The 16,868-nt window shown below is 42.1% G+C and overlaps 1 protein-coding gene across 1 annotated transcript in view; it reads left to right on the top strand.

Moving 5' to 3' along the window:
- Positions 1-16,868, top strand: part of med23 (mediator complex subunit 23) — a 45,497-nt gene that overhangs the window by 8,069 nt on the left and 20,560 nt on the right. Inside the window, exons 11-17 of the mRNA XM_056295190.1 lie at positions 5,466-5,672; positions 7,249-7,392; positions 7,586-7,731; positions 10,103-10,348; positions 10,930-11,072; positions 12,785-12,959; positions 13,179-13,342. Coding sequence (XP_056151165.1) covers positions 5,466-5,672; positions 7,249-7,392; positions 7,586-7,731; positions 10,103-10,348; positions 10,930-11,072; positions 12,785-12,959; positions 13,179-13,342 — 1,225 coding nt within the window. The remainder of the gene's footprint in view (positions 1-5,465; positions 5,673-7,248; positions 7,393-7,585; positions 7,732-10,102; positions 10,349-10,929; positions 11,073-12,784; positions 12,960-13,178; positions 13,343-16,868) is intronic.

The raw sequence follows: 16,868 nt of genomic DNA, 5'->3' as shown, positions 1-16,868 counted from the left end.
TTTGCCCTGCTACATGTGTTTCAACTCAGCCCAGCGGGTTGTTAAGACACCCCAGATGAAGAGTCTAGCCAGCTGTTATCAGGGCCAGCCAACATTTTGTTGCCAGAACTAAGAGACATGACCTGAAGTCCGTAGAGATTTTGCCTTGGTTTTTATTGTGGGTCATGGTGTTTCCAGAAAAAAGTGATGTAGAAATCCCAAATTTGTCTCTCTTTCATGGCTTTATGTTTTTGGATGATGTCAGTGACCAGGATGAGATACCCAACATCGTAAAGATCAGCTGACAAAGTTAATCTTGCAATGGTAGGGACACAAGATGGTGGCACTACAAGGCTGCTACTGAACACTGCATTTGCCAAACACTGTTTCTACTTGGCTTTTGGAACTGATCAAATTTCAGACACTACAAAACATAGTTCAATGAACATCCTGATTAAATTCTTTCACACGTTACTTTTTGAATGGACAGAACTACATTTTGGACTCGAGTTCTACTCTGTTTGGCGGAATGAATATTTCTCTCTTTATGTTTTCCTTATCCTAACAATCACAAGCCAAAAAAAGAAGAATTCAGTTTGTCTGTCTGAATGGGCTGAGTTGATGCTAGCAATGCTGACAGGGCGCTGGTGAACAACCTAGCTCCTTAGTCACTATCTCCTTCTCTCTTTTTCTTTCTTTTTCTCTCTATTTCTATCTTGTCCCTTGTGTCCTTTTTCTTCTTTCTCTTTCTCTTGTTTTCTGGTTGTGTGTTGTTTGTCTTTCTGCCATGCACTCTCTAGACTCTGAACATTGCCCAGGTATGTCGTTCCTCTTCCTGGTCACCTGACCTGCCAACTTACTTGCCCATTGGACCCTTGGCTTTTTAGACAAGCTGATGCTGTCATCACCTTCCTAGAAAAGCAAAACTGGAAAAACTTAAAGAATTAAAGATAAGACAATGTAGGGCTTGAAATGCTAACAGCAGGGTGTTTAGACAAACTAATGTACACAGAGATAGACAGATTATCCGAACCGCTTATCCTGCTGTCAGGGTCGCGGGGATGCCGGAGCCTCCTGATTCATTCAAATCGGTAGATGATGGACAGGAAGGAATGGTGTTTTCAATTTTTTTTTCCAGTAAGGATTGTGCAGTTCTCACTTAGCCCTCAGATGCCTTCATACACTTCCTAAACCATATCAAGTCAGTCGGTCACTACATAACTTCCCAGGTATGACATACTACAACAATGATGGAAAGTAGATTTGTGTTAAGACACTCCTTAGTTATTAGGGCTTTTCAGACTACCTATGGACTAGTGAGTCCAAAGAGAAATGGATGACATTAAAAAGATCTAGCTGGCTACTGCGACAGTAGCAACAGTGGGGCAGTGGCTGTGATCTTACCGGTTTCTAGGCATTTTGTACATCTATACCTGCCAATTCTGTGTTTTTTTTTTTCAGCCTTGGTCGGCATCTTAAAGCCCCAAAAATGCACTGGCACTCTATGTTACTTTGTTATTACATCTCAATACCAGTTTATTGCTAATAATTTTTGTGACAGCCACTTGTCAATGAGAAGTGTCTGCTGCTCTTTTGTTTGAAGTATGTTAAAGATGTTAAACAGGTTGACCAAATGGCCTGAATTATGATAACTCTGCAATTTCTGTTGTTAGCCTTTAGATTTTGTATCTTGAAAGTCATTATGTCTCCTGTCATGTGAAAATTGCAGCTATTGTTGCACGTTCATCAGTTCATAGCTTTGCTGAATAATATCTTTGTATGAGTGGGCTGCGTAACTCTTCCACATTAACTCTTCATCCACTGGAAGAGAGAACACAAGCTTTTAATGCATAAAGGTAAATTCTCTTACCTTGTGAAAAGTACAGCTAAATTCAAATTCCAATTTGAATTTGAACTGACTCAAATTCCAGTTTGAGTCAGTTGAACTGTCAAAGTGAAATTGAGGTGCTAGATGTTAGAATCACTCCTTCAGCAGTCAGATTTGAGGCGTGGTTACTGTTGAATTTACAGATATGATCCTCAATTTGAGCATTCAATATAACTTTTTTTTTTAAAGAATTTTTTTGTTTTTTTTGTTCCCCCTCTTTTTATCCCCAATTGTATCCATCCAATTACCCCACTCTTCCGAGACTTCCTGGTCATTGCTCCAATCCCTCTGCCGATCTGGGGAGGGCTGCAGACTACCACATGCCTCCTCCGATACATGGAGTTGCCAGCTGCTTCTTTTCACCTGACAGTGAGGAGTTGCGCCAGGGGGACGTAGCACGTGGGAGGATCACGCTATTCCCCCCAGTTCTCCCTCCCCCTGAACAGGTGCCCCGACCGACCAAAGGAGGCGCTAGTGCAGTGACCAGGACACATATCCACATCCAACTTCCCACTTGCAGACACAGCCAATTGTGTCTGTAGGGATGCCCGACCAAGCCAGAGGTAACATGGGGATTCGAACCGGCGATCCCCATGTCGGTAGGCAACGGAATAGACTGCTACGCTACCCGGACATCTGCATTCATTATAACTTTACAGCTGATTTGTTGCTAGTTAACATCTAGTAGGATTCCTTACACTGATTTTACATGGATGGATTGTGAAATAAAAAAAAAAAGAAGAAAAAAAAGTGAAAGAATTCCGGGTCTATAAGATCACCAAGAAGCTCATTTGTCAGGACATTTAGCCAGCATAGTTAGCTATCTGTCATTGAGCATTCCTAACTCTGAACCCTGCTGTTAGTACTTCAAGCCCTGCTGCACTGCATGTGTGGATGTAGTCTGGTCGTTGCCTTGTGCTTGAAAGGCTGTCATGTTTTTGACCCCATCATTCTTTCTGTTGCACTGACCTGGGCAAAACATTTTTGTCTAATTAGACTTATTAATTTCTTTAACTTGAGGGTGCTGATATGGACAAGGAAGTACAGCTTACGTCTTGTTTTTACCTTTTATTCAAGTACATATGTGAACTGATATAATCTACACCACTGACCTGGTAAAATGATAAAACTATAGGCAGGTCAAATGTCCGGCCATTGTTGAACTTTACCATTGACGAAAAGATCAACAGCAAGAACAGCATGCAACTATACACTTAATAACCATACAGATTTTAAGTTAAGCTCCCCGAGGATGGGTTAAATGATATTACTTAAGGTTATTTGCTGGTGTCAAGTTATGGTCAGATGACTCAGTGTAGCATATAATCTCACAGGCCCCCTGAAAAACTTTAAAGGGCATACCTGTAGTCAGATTGTATGTAAAACAGCCTTTTACTTTATTCCTGGTTCATTTTAAAAGCAAGCCGTGTGAGATTTTTATTTTGATTGAGCCTACAATACTCTCAAAAGGTCTAAAGGGCTGGTGGATTGGTGAGCTTCTAATTTGCAATTTCCTTCTTGGATTTTTGTTGTCCCCTGTATTCAGCATGATGTATTTGTCTTTGGTTGCCTAATATATTCCTTTTGTCCTCCTCAAATTCCAGTCAAACCTATGAAAGTTATTGATTCTTAGAAATAACCATTACTATGTGGCCTATACAAGAAATTATATCACGGGTGCTTTGGTAGCTAGGTAGTTAGTTAAATGACAGAAGAGCTGAAATAGTAAAATATGAGCTAGAAAGCTTTATTGGAATACATTGATTAGTGCTTTGCCCAGGTTGGCTGATGAATGAACTTGATTGGCTGTCTGACTGTTGAGTGTCTGAATGTTGTGATGTTCAGTTATAGATGATGGACAAACCAAATTACAAGAAATGTTTTCCCCTGAGTTGGTTGAGATGTGGCTTGAGCTGTGCCAGATTTTGTCTTTTTCAAGCTTAAGGACTGCAGCTTTGCGCAAAAAAAATGTCCTCTTCTGAAGATATAATATTTGGACAAGGATAAGTTTTTCTTTTAAAGCCGAGGGAAGTATTGTTCTTAAAACCTTTCCTTTGCCTTAGCTGTACCCTTCTCTTATTGTCCTGGACAGTAGCCTGCTAAACCAAGGGTTTTATTGTCTTCAGAAGAGTTAGAAAATGTGCGTACCCAGAAAAGTTAGAGAATTACTACCAAAGGTAAGTGGTCGGTTTTCCTTATTGACCGGCTGGCTATTAGCATGGTTTCTCTATAGGCGGAGCATTGCTTTGGTTTCACTTTTTGAAGCTACCATTTTGTTTGTGGTGTGTGTGTGTGTGTGTGTGTGCGTGTGCGTGCGCGTACGCGTGCGCGTGCGCGAGACACCATCTGCCAAGTCAAAACCGAGATGGCCTGCATGTCTCCAAGTGCCGTGCCGTGCTGTGCTGTGTCGTGCCGTGCTATTCTTTATCTGTGCAGTGGTACCGTTGTTATGTGAGCGCAGATGACTCCTACACTGGTAGCCATTGTAGAGGTCCCAACCACCTCTATAATCCTGCATCTACACTGCGTTAGTGGTGCAGGTTTTTCCAAATAACTCATCTTCAGGGATGAGCAATGTATTATCAGTGTAAAAATTTTGATTTTCTACAGTGGCTACATCTGTGTGGTTCCACAGATTCCTCAGCCTAGGGTTGTTATTTGTTGTTAGGGCAAAGGTGGGGAAACACCTAAGTAATAAGAACAAAATGCTCAACTCAAAATAAGTTTGTCCACACTATCAGGCACTGTGACAGCTGACCAGTTATCAATCTGAGGTGCTGTTGTATTCATTGGCTAGTAATGAGCTGGAAGTGATAAGTGATCATTTTTAATGCATTTGCAAAATGAAGTTGAAAATAAAATTAAATGGTATGTAGATTAATGATTTCAGGCAATTTGTATCTTTATTAATTTAAAAAAGTAAATGAGGGGCAATATCTCATTATTTCTGCATGCAGTTGTGACATTTTTCAAAACTACTGCTGAGGTTAATCTTATTGGTAACTAATACCTCGATTTCAAGCTCCACAATGCCTGTACTGAAGCATAGCTTAACCTCACTCTGCCTCCCTCTCTTTCCCTCCATCCCCTCACCACTCTCTCCCCCCGTATCACCCCTCCCCTTCCCTTTACCTGGCTTCCTTCCTCCCCACTCTCGCGCTCTCTCTCTCTCTCTCTCTCTCTCTCTCTCTCTCTCTCTCTCTCTCACTGATTTCTCTCACATCATCAGATCACTCTTCCTGTCTCTTACCACAATAAGTTTACTCAGCGGAGAAAGACCGAAGGGAGAGGATGGCCTTTTGTTTAATGGAGGAGAAAAATGTTCTTTATAAAACCAAATGAATTTGTTGTGGCATCAGTGACATGTATCAACATGGTACCTAGGATGTGCAGTCAATCAATTATTCTCTGCTCTTTTTTTTCCCCTTCCATCTGCCTTTCACCCTTCTGTCTCTCTCTCTCTCCCCCCTTCAATATGTCTCTCAACTTTTTTTCCCCTCTCCCTCCTTTCATTTCACTCTCTTTCTCCCTATTGTCGCTCTCTTTTTTCTCTTCTTCTCTTTCCCCATAACAATGCCCCGTTTTCCTCTCCCTCCAGCATAAGCAGCGTTGCCCGGTTCTCGAGGAGCAGCTGGTGGACCTGGTGGTGTACGCCATGGAGCGCTCAGAGACCGAGGAGCACTTTGATGCCGACATCGGAGGGACCAGCCAGCTGCTGTGGCAGCACCTTTCCTCTCAGCTCATCTTCTTTGTGCTCTTTCAGTTTGCCAGCTTCCCTCACATGGTGCTATCCCTACACCAGAAGGTGAAATGTGGCAGCAAGGACATTTTTGTTCATGCTCATTCATTTGCTTATAACTCTGTGGTGTATATTATATATTTCATGAATGCATGTACGTATTTGTAAAGGTTTTCCGTTGATGTTTTTTTAACGGGAGTCATTTCTTGCGCATAGCCAGGACACATTTGATGAAGATATGTTAATCAGTGTAGTTATTCTGGTCAATTGACAGATAATTTGAATGAAGGCATTAGGAAAAGAAAACTAACCCATAAGGGATTCCTCACTTGAAGGGAGGGGGTTGCAGTTAGAGTGGGTTTGCTTAAATAGCTACGGTTGGATGTAATAGTTACAAATTTGAAATTTGTTATTAAAATACAATCTCAACCATTTATTTGTAACAAGAATATATAAATGTATCTACATGTTATATAAATATACATTTCAATTGATTATATCTTTTATATACATTGTAGATTTTGTAAATGGATTCAAAACTCTTCTTTCTGCACTATCATTCTGTTTATCAACTACCTACCCTATTTGCGTGTGAAACAGTCTTGAACTCAGTATGTCAGGAGTCAGGAACAATTTATTGTCATTTCTTTCATGTACTTGCGTACACAAAAGAAACGAAATTTAGTTGGGCTGGGTGAAACACACATCCAAAACTTCCAAAAACGACACACCACCAAAAACATACAAAAACGGAGAGAACAAAGCAAAAAAAAAAAAAAAACAACGACACTCAAACAGTTAACAACACAGTCCACTCAGTGCAACACAGTCCAAAAAGAAATCACTGTCCAGAAAGTGAATGCCATCCAGGATAACCGTTAGAACTGCTGGTCTGCATGGGCTAGCAGTTAGCTTAGCCTGCCTCGCTGTCGAGGGTGCACAGCCCGCCCTCGGTGCTTCCTCTTCGTGTGCAGCTCCAGGCAGGGCCATGGTTCCTGGGCCCACTGGTCACAGTAGACTAGACTCCCTCAGCCGATCCAACACCAGCTCTCTCAGCCATACACCTTCGACACACCTCCCCGCACTCCACACGATGACACTAAAACACAGTCAACGTTAGGCGAGGCTGCCACCAGACCGCCCTCGGTGTTATCGAAATTGCCAGTCTGCATGGGCTGGCAGTTAGCTTAGCCTGCCGTGCTTCCACGTCCCCTCAGACCGCCCTTGGTCCTTCCTTTTCGGCGCAGCTCCAGGCAAGGCCGTGGTCCTTGGGACCACCGGACGTGGCAGATCTAGCTCTCCCAGCCGATCCAACTCTAGCTCTCCCAGCCATTAAACAAAAAAAATCTAAGATCAAAATAAAAACTTCACAAACAACACAAACTTAGACGTAGACATGGACAAAGACACTGCATAGTCGGTACTGGGTGAAGCTGCTGCCAACGTGAGTTCGCGCTGCCATCTTCCCACACCAAATGTCGAAGTATTTCTCACAAAGCAAGTAATAGCATGGCAGTGTTGTGATGTGAGAAATACTTTACTGATTTAGGTTATGAAAAGCAGGTACCACTGAATTGCAGGTTTTTTTTTTTTTAATTATCATTTTCGCTGTGTAAACATTTATCTCTGTCCATCCCTCTAGCTTGCAGGTAGAGGTCTTATTAAAGGGAGGGACCACCTGATGTGGGTCTTACTCCAGTTTATATCAGGAAGTATCCAAAAGAATGCCTTGGCCGATTTCCTGCCTGTCATGAAGCTTTTTGACCTGCTGTATCCAGAAAAAGAGGTAGAGTGTGAGTGTGTCTGTCTGTCTGTCTCTGTTCGTGCTTGTGTGAGCATGTTGTGATGTGTTAGGAAACATACTGTTCATGAAATTCAATAATAGTGATAATATAATCACTTTAGATTTATTTCAAATTCGTAAAATGACTAACATTAATTTTTCTACCAACAACAAGCAACCGTTTCTTTTTCTCCAGTGCATTCCAGTCCCAGATATAAACAAGCCCCAGTCAACTCATTCCTTCGCTATGACCTGCATCTGGATCCATCTGAACCGCAAGGCCCAGAACGACAACTCTAAACTCCAGATACCCATTCCACATTCTCTGAAACTCCACCATGAGTAAGTATCTCCAGAATTACAGTAGAGGTTTGGGGCAACTAGAAGGTGCCCAAAATTCCCTTTTCAATTTTTCTTAAATGTTTTCACAGTCACATTGAACCGTCTTTTTTCAAATGCAAAAAATAACCGCCATTTGCTCCGAGTCATCAAACTAGCTTGTGTTCAACATAGGGGGTTGAAGCTTTTCTTTTTTTATTCCCAGATTTTGGGTTGAAAAAAGGCAAGACAAACCTATGGCAGCTGGGTTTGGTTAGCTACAGCGTTTTATCCAAAACCTGTCACTCTCTTGTTCTCCTTCTTCAGGGGAGATGCCTAAACTTAACCTTCGGCCAATCATAAGCAATTACAGTGCTTTGAAAAAGTATTTACCCTCTTCCTGATTTCCTATATTTTTGCATATTTTGTCACACTTAATTGTTTCAGATCTTCATACAAAATGTAATATAAGATAAAAAGAACACAAGTAAACACAAAATTCAGTTTTAAAAGCCAAAAACCAAAACCAATTAAACCAAATTTTTTTTTTTATAAATTTATTTCTGATTTTTCCCTTTTTTCTCCCAATTTAGTGGCCAATTGATCCCTATTTTAATTCAAACACCCACCCTCGTATTGCATGCGTTCGCCAACTGCATCTCTCCGGCCGGCAGTCTCGAAGGAAAGCGCCTCCCCACTTTCGTGACAAGGCGAATCCAAGCCGAACCACTGTTTTTCCGACACACACAGAGACGCATTCACATGACGAACACAAGCCGACTCCGCCCCCCTCCCGAAGACAGCGTTGCCAATGATTGCTGCTTCACCGAGTCCGGCCATAGTCGGATCTGACGAGACCGGGGCGCGAACCCCAGTCCCCAGTGGGCAACTGCATCGACACCAAGCCGATGCTTAGACCGCTACGCCACCGCGGACGACCAATTAAACCAAATTTAATTGATCATTGAATTCAATTAGAACAGACACCCAGGCTTGCTTACTTCCTGCTCTGTTGAATCTAAACATGACTTATATAGAACCTTACCATCAATGTGAAATAAGCTACAAGGTCTCAACAAGCAGCACAGTATGCCACCATCAAAAGAAATTCCAGAAGAGATGGGGGGGGGGTCGTTGAGATATATCAGTCTGGAAAAGCTTACAGAGCCATTTCTAAGGCTCTGGGACTCAAGCGAACCACAGTGAGACCCATTGTCTCCAAATGGAGAAAACTTAGAACAGTGGTTTATCTTCCCAGGAGTGGCCGGCCTACCAAAATTCCTCCAAGGACGCAGTGACAGCTCATCCAGGAAGTCGTAAAAAAAATAAAAAATCCAGAATCGCAGCCCTCCCAAGCCTCAGCTAAGGTCATCATCATTCATGATTCGACAATAAGAAACAGACTGGGCAAAAATGGAATTCATAGGAGAGTTGCAAGGTGCAAACTGCTAACTAAGAGAAACATAAGGGCTCCTCTCACATTTGCAAAAAAGCACATTGATAACCCCCAAGCATTTTTAGATAATGTTCTATGGACAGATGAGTCAAAAGTAGAACTTTTTGGAAGACACTGGTCCTGTTATGTTGTAGTAGTGTGATGGTATGGGGATTCTTTGCTGCCTCAGGGCCTGGAAGGCTTGCAATCATTGAAGGAACCACAAATTCTGCTCTCTACCAGAAAATTCTGAAGGAGGATGTGCGGTCATCAGGCCGTGATCTGAAGCTGACACGTAATTGGGTTAGGCAGCAGGACAATGATCCAAAGCACAAGAGTAAGTCCATTTCAGAATGGCTCAAAAGAAGGAGCCCAGTCAAAGTTACGATTATAACCCCATCGAGATGCTGCGGCAGGACTTTAAGCAAACAGTTCATGCTCGAAAACCTTCCAATGTTGCTGAATTACAGCAATTCTGCAAAGGAAAGTGAGCCAAAATTCCTCCACAGTGATGTAAAAGACTTAGCTTAAGTTATAGAAAGCATTTGGTTGATATGGGTGTTAGATAACTTTTTTCCTTCAATAAAGGAAATGATCATTTAAAAACTGTATTTTGTGTTTACTTGGGTTCTCCTTGTCTTATATTACATTGTGTGTGAAGGTCTGTAACCATTCAGTCTGAAAAAATATGCAAAAACAGAGGAAATCAGGAAGGGGGCAAATGCTTACTCATGTCGCTGTATTAAGTGGGTCTTGCCCAGGCATGGGGCTGAAAAAACCCCAAAAAGGGTTTGCTTTGAATGTGGGATGATAACATTGTTAAAAGGTTATTTTTCACTTAATTGAAGTTCCAAGTGCTACACTGCTAACCCCCTCAATGCTAACCGCTTGCCTTCCCTTCTTCTCCCTAATACCCCCCCAATCTCTTCACCTCCCATCTTTTCCTCCACATTTCCTTAGGTTTCTCCAGCAGTCATTGCGTAATAAGACCTTGGGAATGTCAGACTACAAGATAGCGCTGCTGTGTAACGCCTATAGCACCAACTCAGAGTGTTTCACACTGCCAATGGGTGTCCTGGTAGAGACCATTTACGGAAACGGGACTATGAGGATCAACCTGCCTGGGACCAACTGCATTGCATCTGGATCTGTCACACCATTGCCCATGAACCTGCTGGATTCACTCACCGTACATGCCAAGATGAGGTAGAGGAGGGGATGGATGGATAAATGAAAGATAAATGGGAATAGAAATTTGGGAAGAAAGGACATTATGAAAAAATATACTATTATTTGGAACAGACGAGGCCCAAGTTATAATGCATAATAACCTTACAATTGTCTTCTTAAGCATCGTTACTGATTAAAAAGAGCCCTTGCAAGACTAAGTTAGTGGCAGTATGTTGGTAGCAGTCAACTGCTAAACTACCATTGAAGATGATTGATTGATTCTGCTATGGCTGGTGCACATGACCGACCTCTAATATTGCTATTGCACATTTAAATGTGAACCTTTTAACAATTACAGCAAGTTTTTCTGAACTTTGCTTGTTTTTTGTCAATGAAATTCCAAAATGTTTATTATAGTTTTAATATCAAATCAGGGTGTGTTTCTATCCCTCTCTGTCTCTCTACGTGCCCAACCAACTCTAACCCTTCTCCCTCTCGCCCCCTCTCTGCCCACCATCTTGCCCCCCCCCTCTCTCTCTACCGTGTACCCTTGTCTCATTGTCTCACTCTTTCCTTCACTCTCTCTGTTGTCTCCCTCTTGGCCTGTCTGTCTATAGTCTGATCCACAGCATAGCAACACGTGTGATAAAGTTAGCCCATGCCAAGTCTAGCATCGCCCTGGCCCCTGCCCTGGTAGAGACATACAGCAGGCTGTTGGTCTATATGGAGATAGAGTCACTGGGCATCAAGGGATTCATCAGTGAGTAATTACCCACACAACACAAATGAATGCATGTACCTAATAGGGCTGCACTGTTTGTTGTTTGTGTATTGTTCTTTCCACGGTTAGTATTTGTAGAATGTTGGCACAGCAGAAATATCAAACCATTTTTCATTTAGAGTTAATACTACAATTGAAAGGAACTGAAATTATGTGTTAAGATGCAAAAAGTAGAGAAAATAATTTTGCACCTCAAATCGTCCAAACTTAGTATTCTCAGAGGCAACCACATTCATGCTACTCATCAAAATAATTAGGATCATGATTTTTTTTTTTTTTTTGCTGCGATGGACTGGTGACTTGTCCAGGGTGTTCCCCCACCTTCCGCCCAATAAGTGCTGTGATGGGTTCCAGCACCCCGCGACCCAATTGGGATAAGCGGCTTGGAAAATGAATGAATGAATGATTTTTTTTGGCCATCATTTGCAGTCATACCCCCCATCCCACTCAAACAAACAAACAAACAAATAAACAAACAAACAGACAAACACATACGCAACATGTTTACATTAGATTCAAGGCGGGGCTTTGACCAGGCCACTTAATAACTTTCACATTCTTCTTTCACATTCAATTTTGGTATTGATTTGGCTGTATGCTGAGGTGGAGGATACAATTCATATTCACAGAAAATTAACCCTATGGCTTTAAGCAGGTTCTCCTTAAAGCCACCCCTTTTTCGTTCAATTAAAATGTTCCCCTCATTTTCACGTGTCTTAGACTCCGTCTCATTTTGGATACTTCTGCTAGTACACTTCCATGTAATACACTGTATACTATGTATTTGCATAGTGCGTGAATTTACACACACACACACACACACACACACACACACAAATGCAAACAAACCCATGCCCAGAGTATTTAAAAGCTTATAAGTTCTCATTTAAAGGAAAGGTAAACTCATGGTAAAAATACTGGTTTTTAAAAAAAAAAAACAGTTGGAAGATTGATTCCTTTAAATGGTTTAAAATAAAGAGTTTATACAACTGAGGTATCTGTGTTTGAAAGTCAGTTTTTTAGCAGAATTTCCTCATCAACCACAGTTTCATAAATGCAGCTTTTGGAACTCTTTTACAATCTCTGGTGTTGCTTGCTTAAATGCCCAGACATTGGCTCAGCACATGGAGGGGAGGATAAGGCTTTAAGAAATGAGATTGCAGGCCATTATATCAACTGTTTTTTATATTATTCTCTTGCCCTTGAGGGCATTGTTAGTCTTATTAGACTTATTCGTACTGGCTGTCTTCTATTTTACTTCTGGCAGCTTGTTTGTGGATTTTGTTTTTGGTTTATGCATTTTTCCCCTTCTGTGCTGAAGAGTGACACCAGTGGAGTCTCTCAGCATTGAGCCTACATGACGGCACGCATCGTCCTTCTAGCAGACTGCATGGCGTCCTCTTGTGCCATTATAAAAGTGGTACAACAAACGCTCAACTTTCTTATAAATGATCAAATATGGCTCAAACTTTTTTGGGCTCTCAATATTACAAGCCAACAACGCACACATGTATTTACGTTACATTTTCTATACCTTTAAACTTGGGTTTCTTAAGTTCGATGCAAGTTCTCAGAGAAGGCAATATATATTTGGGTTCATCACCTGTCTACCTACTTCAAGTATATTTGGTCTGGTTGTTTCTATTTAACAATGCTTTGTCCCTGTATAATTGAGCTCTCTCACTGTTTAGGCCAGTTACTGCCCAATGTGTTCAAGTCCCATGCATGGGGAATCTTGCACACTTTACTAGAGATGTTCAGCTACAGGATGCACCACATTCAGCCCCACTACAGAGTCCAACTACTGAGCCACTTACACAGTCTGGCTGCTGTGCCCCAGACTAACCAGAATCAGCTGCATCTATGGTAACACGCATGCACGCATGTGCACACACACACACACACACACACACACACACACACACACTCAGCAAAGTCGTAGTAATAATGATAATCAACCTCTCTCATTTTTTCCTCTGCCTCTCTTATTGTCTGTTACTCATCTCTCGCCCTTGTTTTCTGTCTCTGTATCATTTCTCTCTGTTATTCTCTCTCTCTCTCCCTCCTTCGCTCCTTCCTCCCCAGTGTGGAGAGCACAGCGTTAAGGTTGATCACAGCATTGGGTAGTTCTGAGGTTCAGCCCCAGTTCACTAGGTTTCTCAATGATCCAAAGACGGTTCTGTCAGCAGAATCTGAGGAACTGAACCGAGCCCTGATTCTCACCCTGGCTAGAGCCACACATGTCACTGGTAAGATAAACTAAGCTACCGAATTTCCCGCACTACAAGTCGCACCGGAGTATAAGTCGCACTCAGCAAAAAACGTGTTGTTGGGAGGAAAAAAAACATGTAAGTCGCTTCGGTGTATAAATCACATTTACAGTGGCTTGCAAAAGTATTCATACCCCTTGAACTTTTCCACATTTTGTCACATTACGACCACAAACATAAATATATTTTATTGGAATTTTATGTGAAAGACCAACACAAAGTGGCACACAACTGTTAAGTACAAGGAAAATTACACATGATTTAAAAAATGTTTTACAAATAAAAAAATGAAAAGTGCGGTGTGCAAAAGTATTCAGCCCCCTTTTCTCTGAGTGCAACCAATTGCCTTCAGAAGTTGCCTGATGATTGCTGAATGATCGAATGTTGACCTAATGACTAAATAGAGTCAACCTGTGTGTAATCTAATCTCAGCACAAATACAGCTGTTCTGTGACTGCCTCAGAGGTTTGTGAAGAGAATATTGGGAAGTAAACAGCATCATGAAGTCCAAGGAACACACGAGACAGGTCAGGGATAAAGCTGTGGAGAGGTTTAAAGCAGGGTTAGGCTATAAAAAGATTTCCCAAGCTTTGAACATCTCACGGAGCACTGTTCAATCCATCATCCGGAAATGGAAAGAGTATGGCACAACTGCAAACCTACCAAGACATGGCCGTCCACCTAAACTTACAGGCCGAACAAGGAGAGCACTGATCAGAGATGCAGCCAAGAGGCCCGTGGTGACTCTGGACGAACTGCAGAGATCCACAGCTCAGGTGGGGGAATCTGTCCACAGGACAACTATTGGTCCTGCACTGCACAAATCTGGCCTTTGTGGAAGAGTGGCAAGAAGAAAGCCATTGTTAAAAGAAAACCATAATAAGTCCCATTTGCAGTTTGCCAGAAGCCATGTGAGGGACACAGCAAACATGTGGAAGAAGGTGCTCTGGTCAGATGAGACCAAAATTGAACTTTTTGGCCTAAATGCAAAACGCTATGTGTGGCGGAAAACTAACACTGCACATCACTCTGAACACACCATCCCCACTGTCAAACATGGTGGAGGCAGCATCATGCTCTGGGGGTGCTTCTCTTCAGCAGGGACAGGGAAGATGGTCAGAGTTGATGGGAAGATGGATGGAGCCAAATACAGGGCAATCTTGGAAGAAAACCTGTTGGAGTCTGCAAAAGACTTGAGACTGGGGCGGAGGTTTACCTTCCAGCAGGACAACGACCCTAAACGTAAAGCCAGGGCTACAATGGAATGGTTTAAAACAAAACATATCCATGTGTTAGAATGGCCCAGTCAAAGTTCAGACCTAAATCCAATTGAGAATCTGTGGCAAGATCTGAAAACTGCCGTTCACAAACGCTCTCCATCTAATCTGACCGAGCTTGAGCTGTTTTGCAAAGAAGAATGGGCAAAAATTTCAGTGTCTAGATGTGCAAAGCTGGTAGAGACATACCCCAAAAGACTTGCAGCTGTAATTGCGGCAAAAGGCAGTTCCACAAAGTATTGACTCAGGGGGGCTGAATACTTTTGCACACCTCACTTTTCAGTTTTTTATTTGTAAAATTTTTTTAAAATCATGTATAATTTTCTTTGTACTTCACAATTGTGTGCCACTTCGTGTTGGTCTTTCACATAAAATTCTAATAAAATATATTTATGTTTGTGGTCGAAACGTGACAAAATGTGGAAAAGTTCAAGGGGTATGAATACTTTTGCAAGCCACTGTATATGGTGGTACAATGTAGAGCCCTGCGCTGTATTGTTTTTTTTTAATCCCGTTCCTGCTTGATTTCTGACCATTAACATCGGCTCCCGCAATGTGTGTGTTACACTCCCGTCCCTACCTGCAATATGTGTCCACTCCCGCCTGCATCCGCAAAGATTCTGTCCGTTCACGCCCACGCAAGTGTTTCATTTGTTTTGTGTGTTCTCCCATCCCACAGGGAAAACAAGTTATTTTACTGTGCAGTATTAACAAAGAGATGCATACCTGTCGGTAATAACAGCGAAATTATGTTCTATTGCATAATTGCATTCATACTAGTGCAATAATTACATTTATTCTAGTGCAAAAGTACACCTATTCTAGGGCAAAATTACATTGTATTTATTTATTTTACTTATTATTTTAGAACATGTACATATTTACATCTACATATTTCAAGAAGAGGGTGGAACACAGTGATATATAAGAGTGGAGGAAAGTGCACACAGGTGGACTATAGTTTATGTAGAATGCACAATCTGAAAGGGATTGGAGACTGCAAGGTGGTGACAGGAGAACGTAGCTAGGCAGCATTGGATGGTGGTCTGTCTGTAGGATGACTTTGGAGACCAAGAAGAGGAAGTGAATGAAGGTAGAGCCAAAGATCAAATGATGGAAGTTGAAGACGGAAGACTGTTGTGTGGAGTTCAGGGAAGAGTAAGACAGGCACTAGGTGGTAGTGAAGAGTTGCCAGATGGCTGGGCAACCACTGCAGAAATAGTGAGGGAGACAGCTGGGAAGGTACTTGGTGTGTCATCAGGACAGAGGAAGGAAGACAAGGACACTTGGTGGTGGAATGAGGAAGTACAGCAAAGTATACAGGGGAAGAGGTTGGCAAAGAAGAAGTGGGATAGTCAGAGAGATGAAGAAAATAGACAGGAGTACAAGGAGATGCAGCGTAAAGCAAAGAGAGAGGTGGCAAAGGCAAAGGAAAAGGCATATGGTGAGTTGTATGAAAGATTAGACACTAATGAAGGAGAAAAGGACTTGTACCGATTGGCTAGACAGAGGGACTGAGCTGGGAAGGATGAGCAGCAGGTTAGGGCAATCAAGGATAGAGATGGAAATGTTCTGACAAGCGAGGGGAGTGTGCTGAGAAGGTGGAAGGAGTACTTTGAGGGGCTAATGAATGAAGAAAATGAGAGAGAAGGTTGGATGATGTGAGGATAGTGAATTAGGAAGTGTGGTGGATTAGCAAGGAGGAAGTGAGGGCAGCTATAAAGAGGATGAAGAGTGGAAAGGCGGTTGGTCCAGATGACATACTTGTGGAGGCATGGAGATGTTTAGGAGAGATGGCAGTGGAGTTTTAACTAGATTGTTTAACACAGTCTTGGAAAGTGAGAGGATGCCTGAAGAGTGGAGAAGAAACATACTGGTACCAATTTTCAAGAATAAGGGCGATGTGCGGAACTGTAGCAACTACAGAGGTATAAAGTTGATCAGCCACAGCATGAAGATATGGGAAAGAGTAATAGAAGCTAGGTTAAGAGGAGAGGTGACGATTAGCAAGCAGCAGTATGGTTTCATGCCATGAAAGAGCACCACAGATGTGATGTTTGCTTTGAGAATGTTGATTGAGAAGTATAAACAAGGCCAGAAGGAGTTACATTGTGTCTTTGTGGATTTAGAGAAAGCATATGACAGAATGCTTGCCGAGAGAGGTGGTGTGGTATTGTATGAGGAAGTCGGGAGTTGCAGAGAAGTATGTAGGAGTGGTGCAGGATAAG

This window comes from Lampris incognitus, chromosome 15 (genome assembly GCF_029633865.1).
Source record: "Lampris incognitus isolate fLamInc1 chromosome 15, fLamInc1.hap2, whole genome shotgun sequence".
In the NCBI taxonomy this organism is placed as follows: domain Eukaryota; kingdom Metazoa; phylum Chordata; class Actinopteri; order Lampriformes; family Lampridae; genus Lampris; species Lampris incognitus.
The sequence above is the reverse complement of the archived record's forward strand: the minus strand, read 5'-3'. Positions and strand labels throughout refer to the sequence as shown.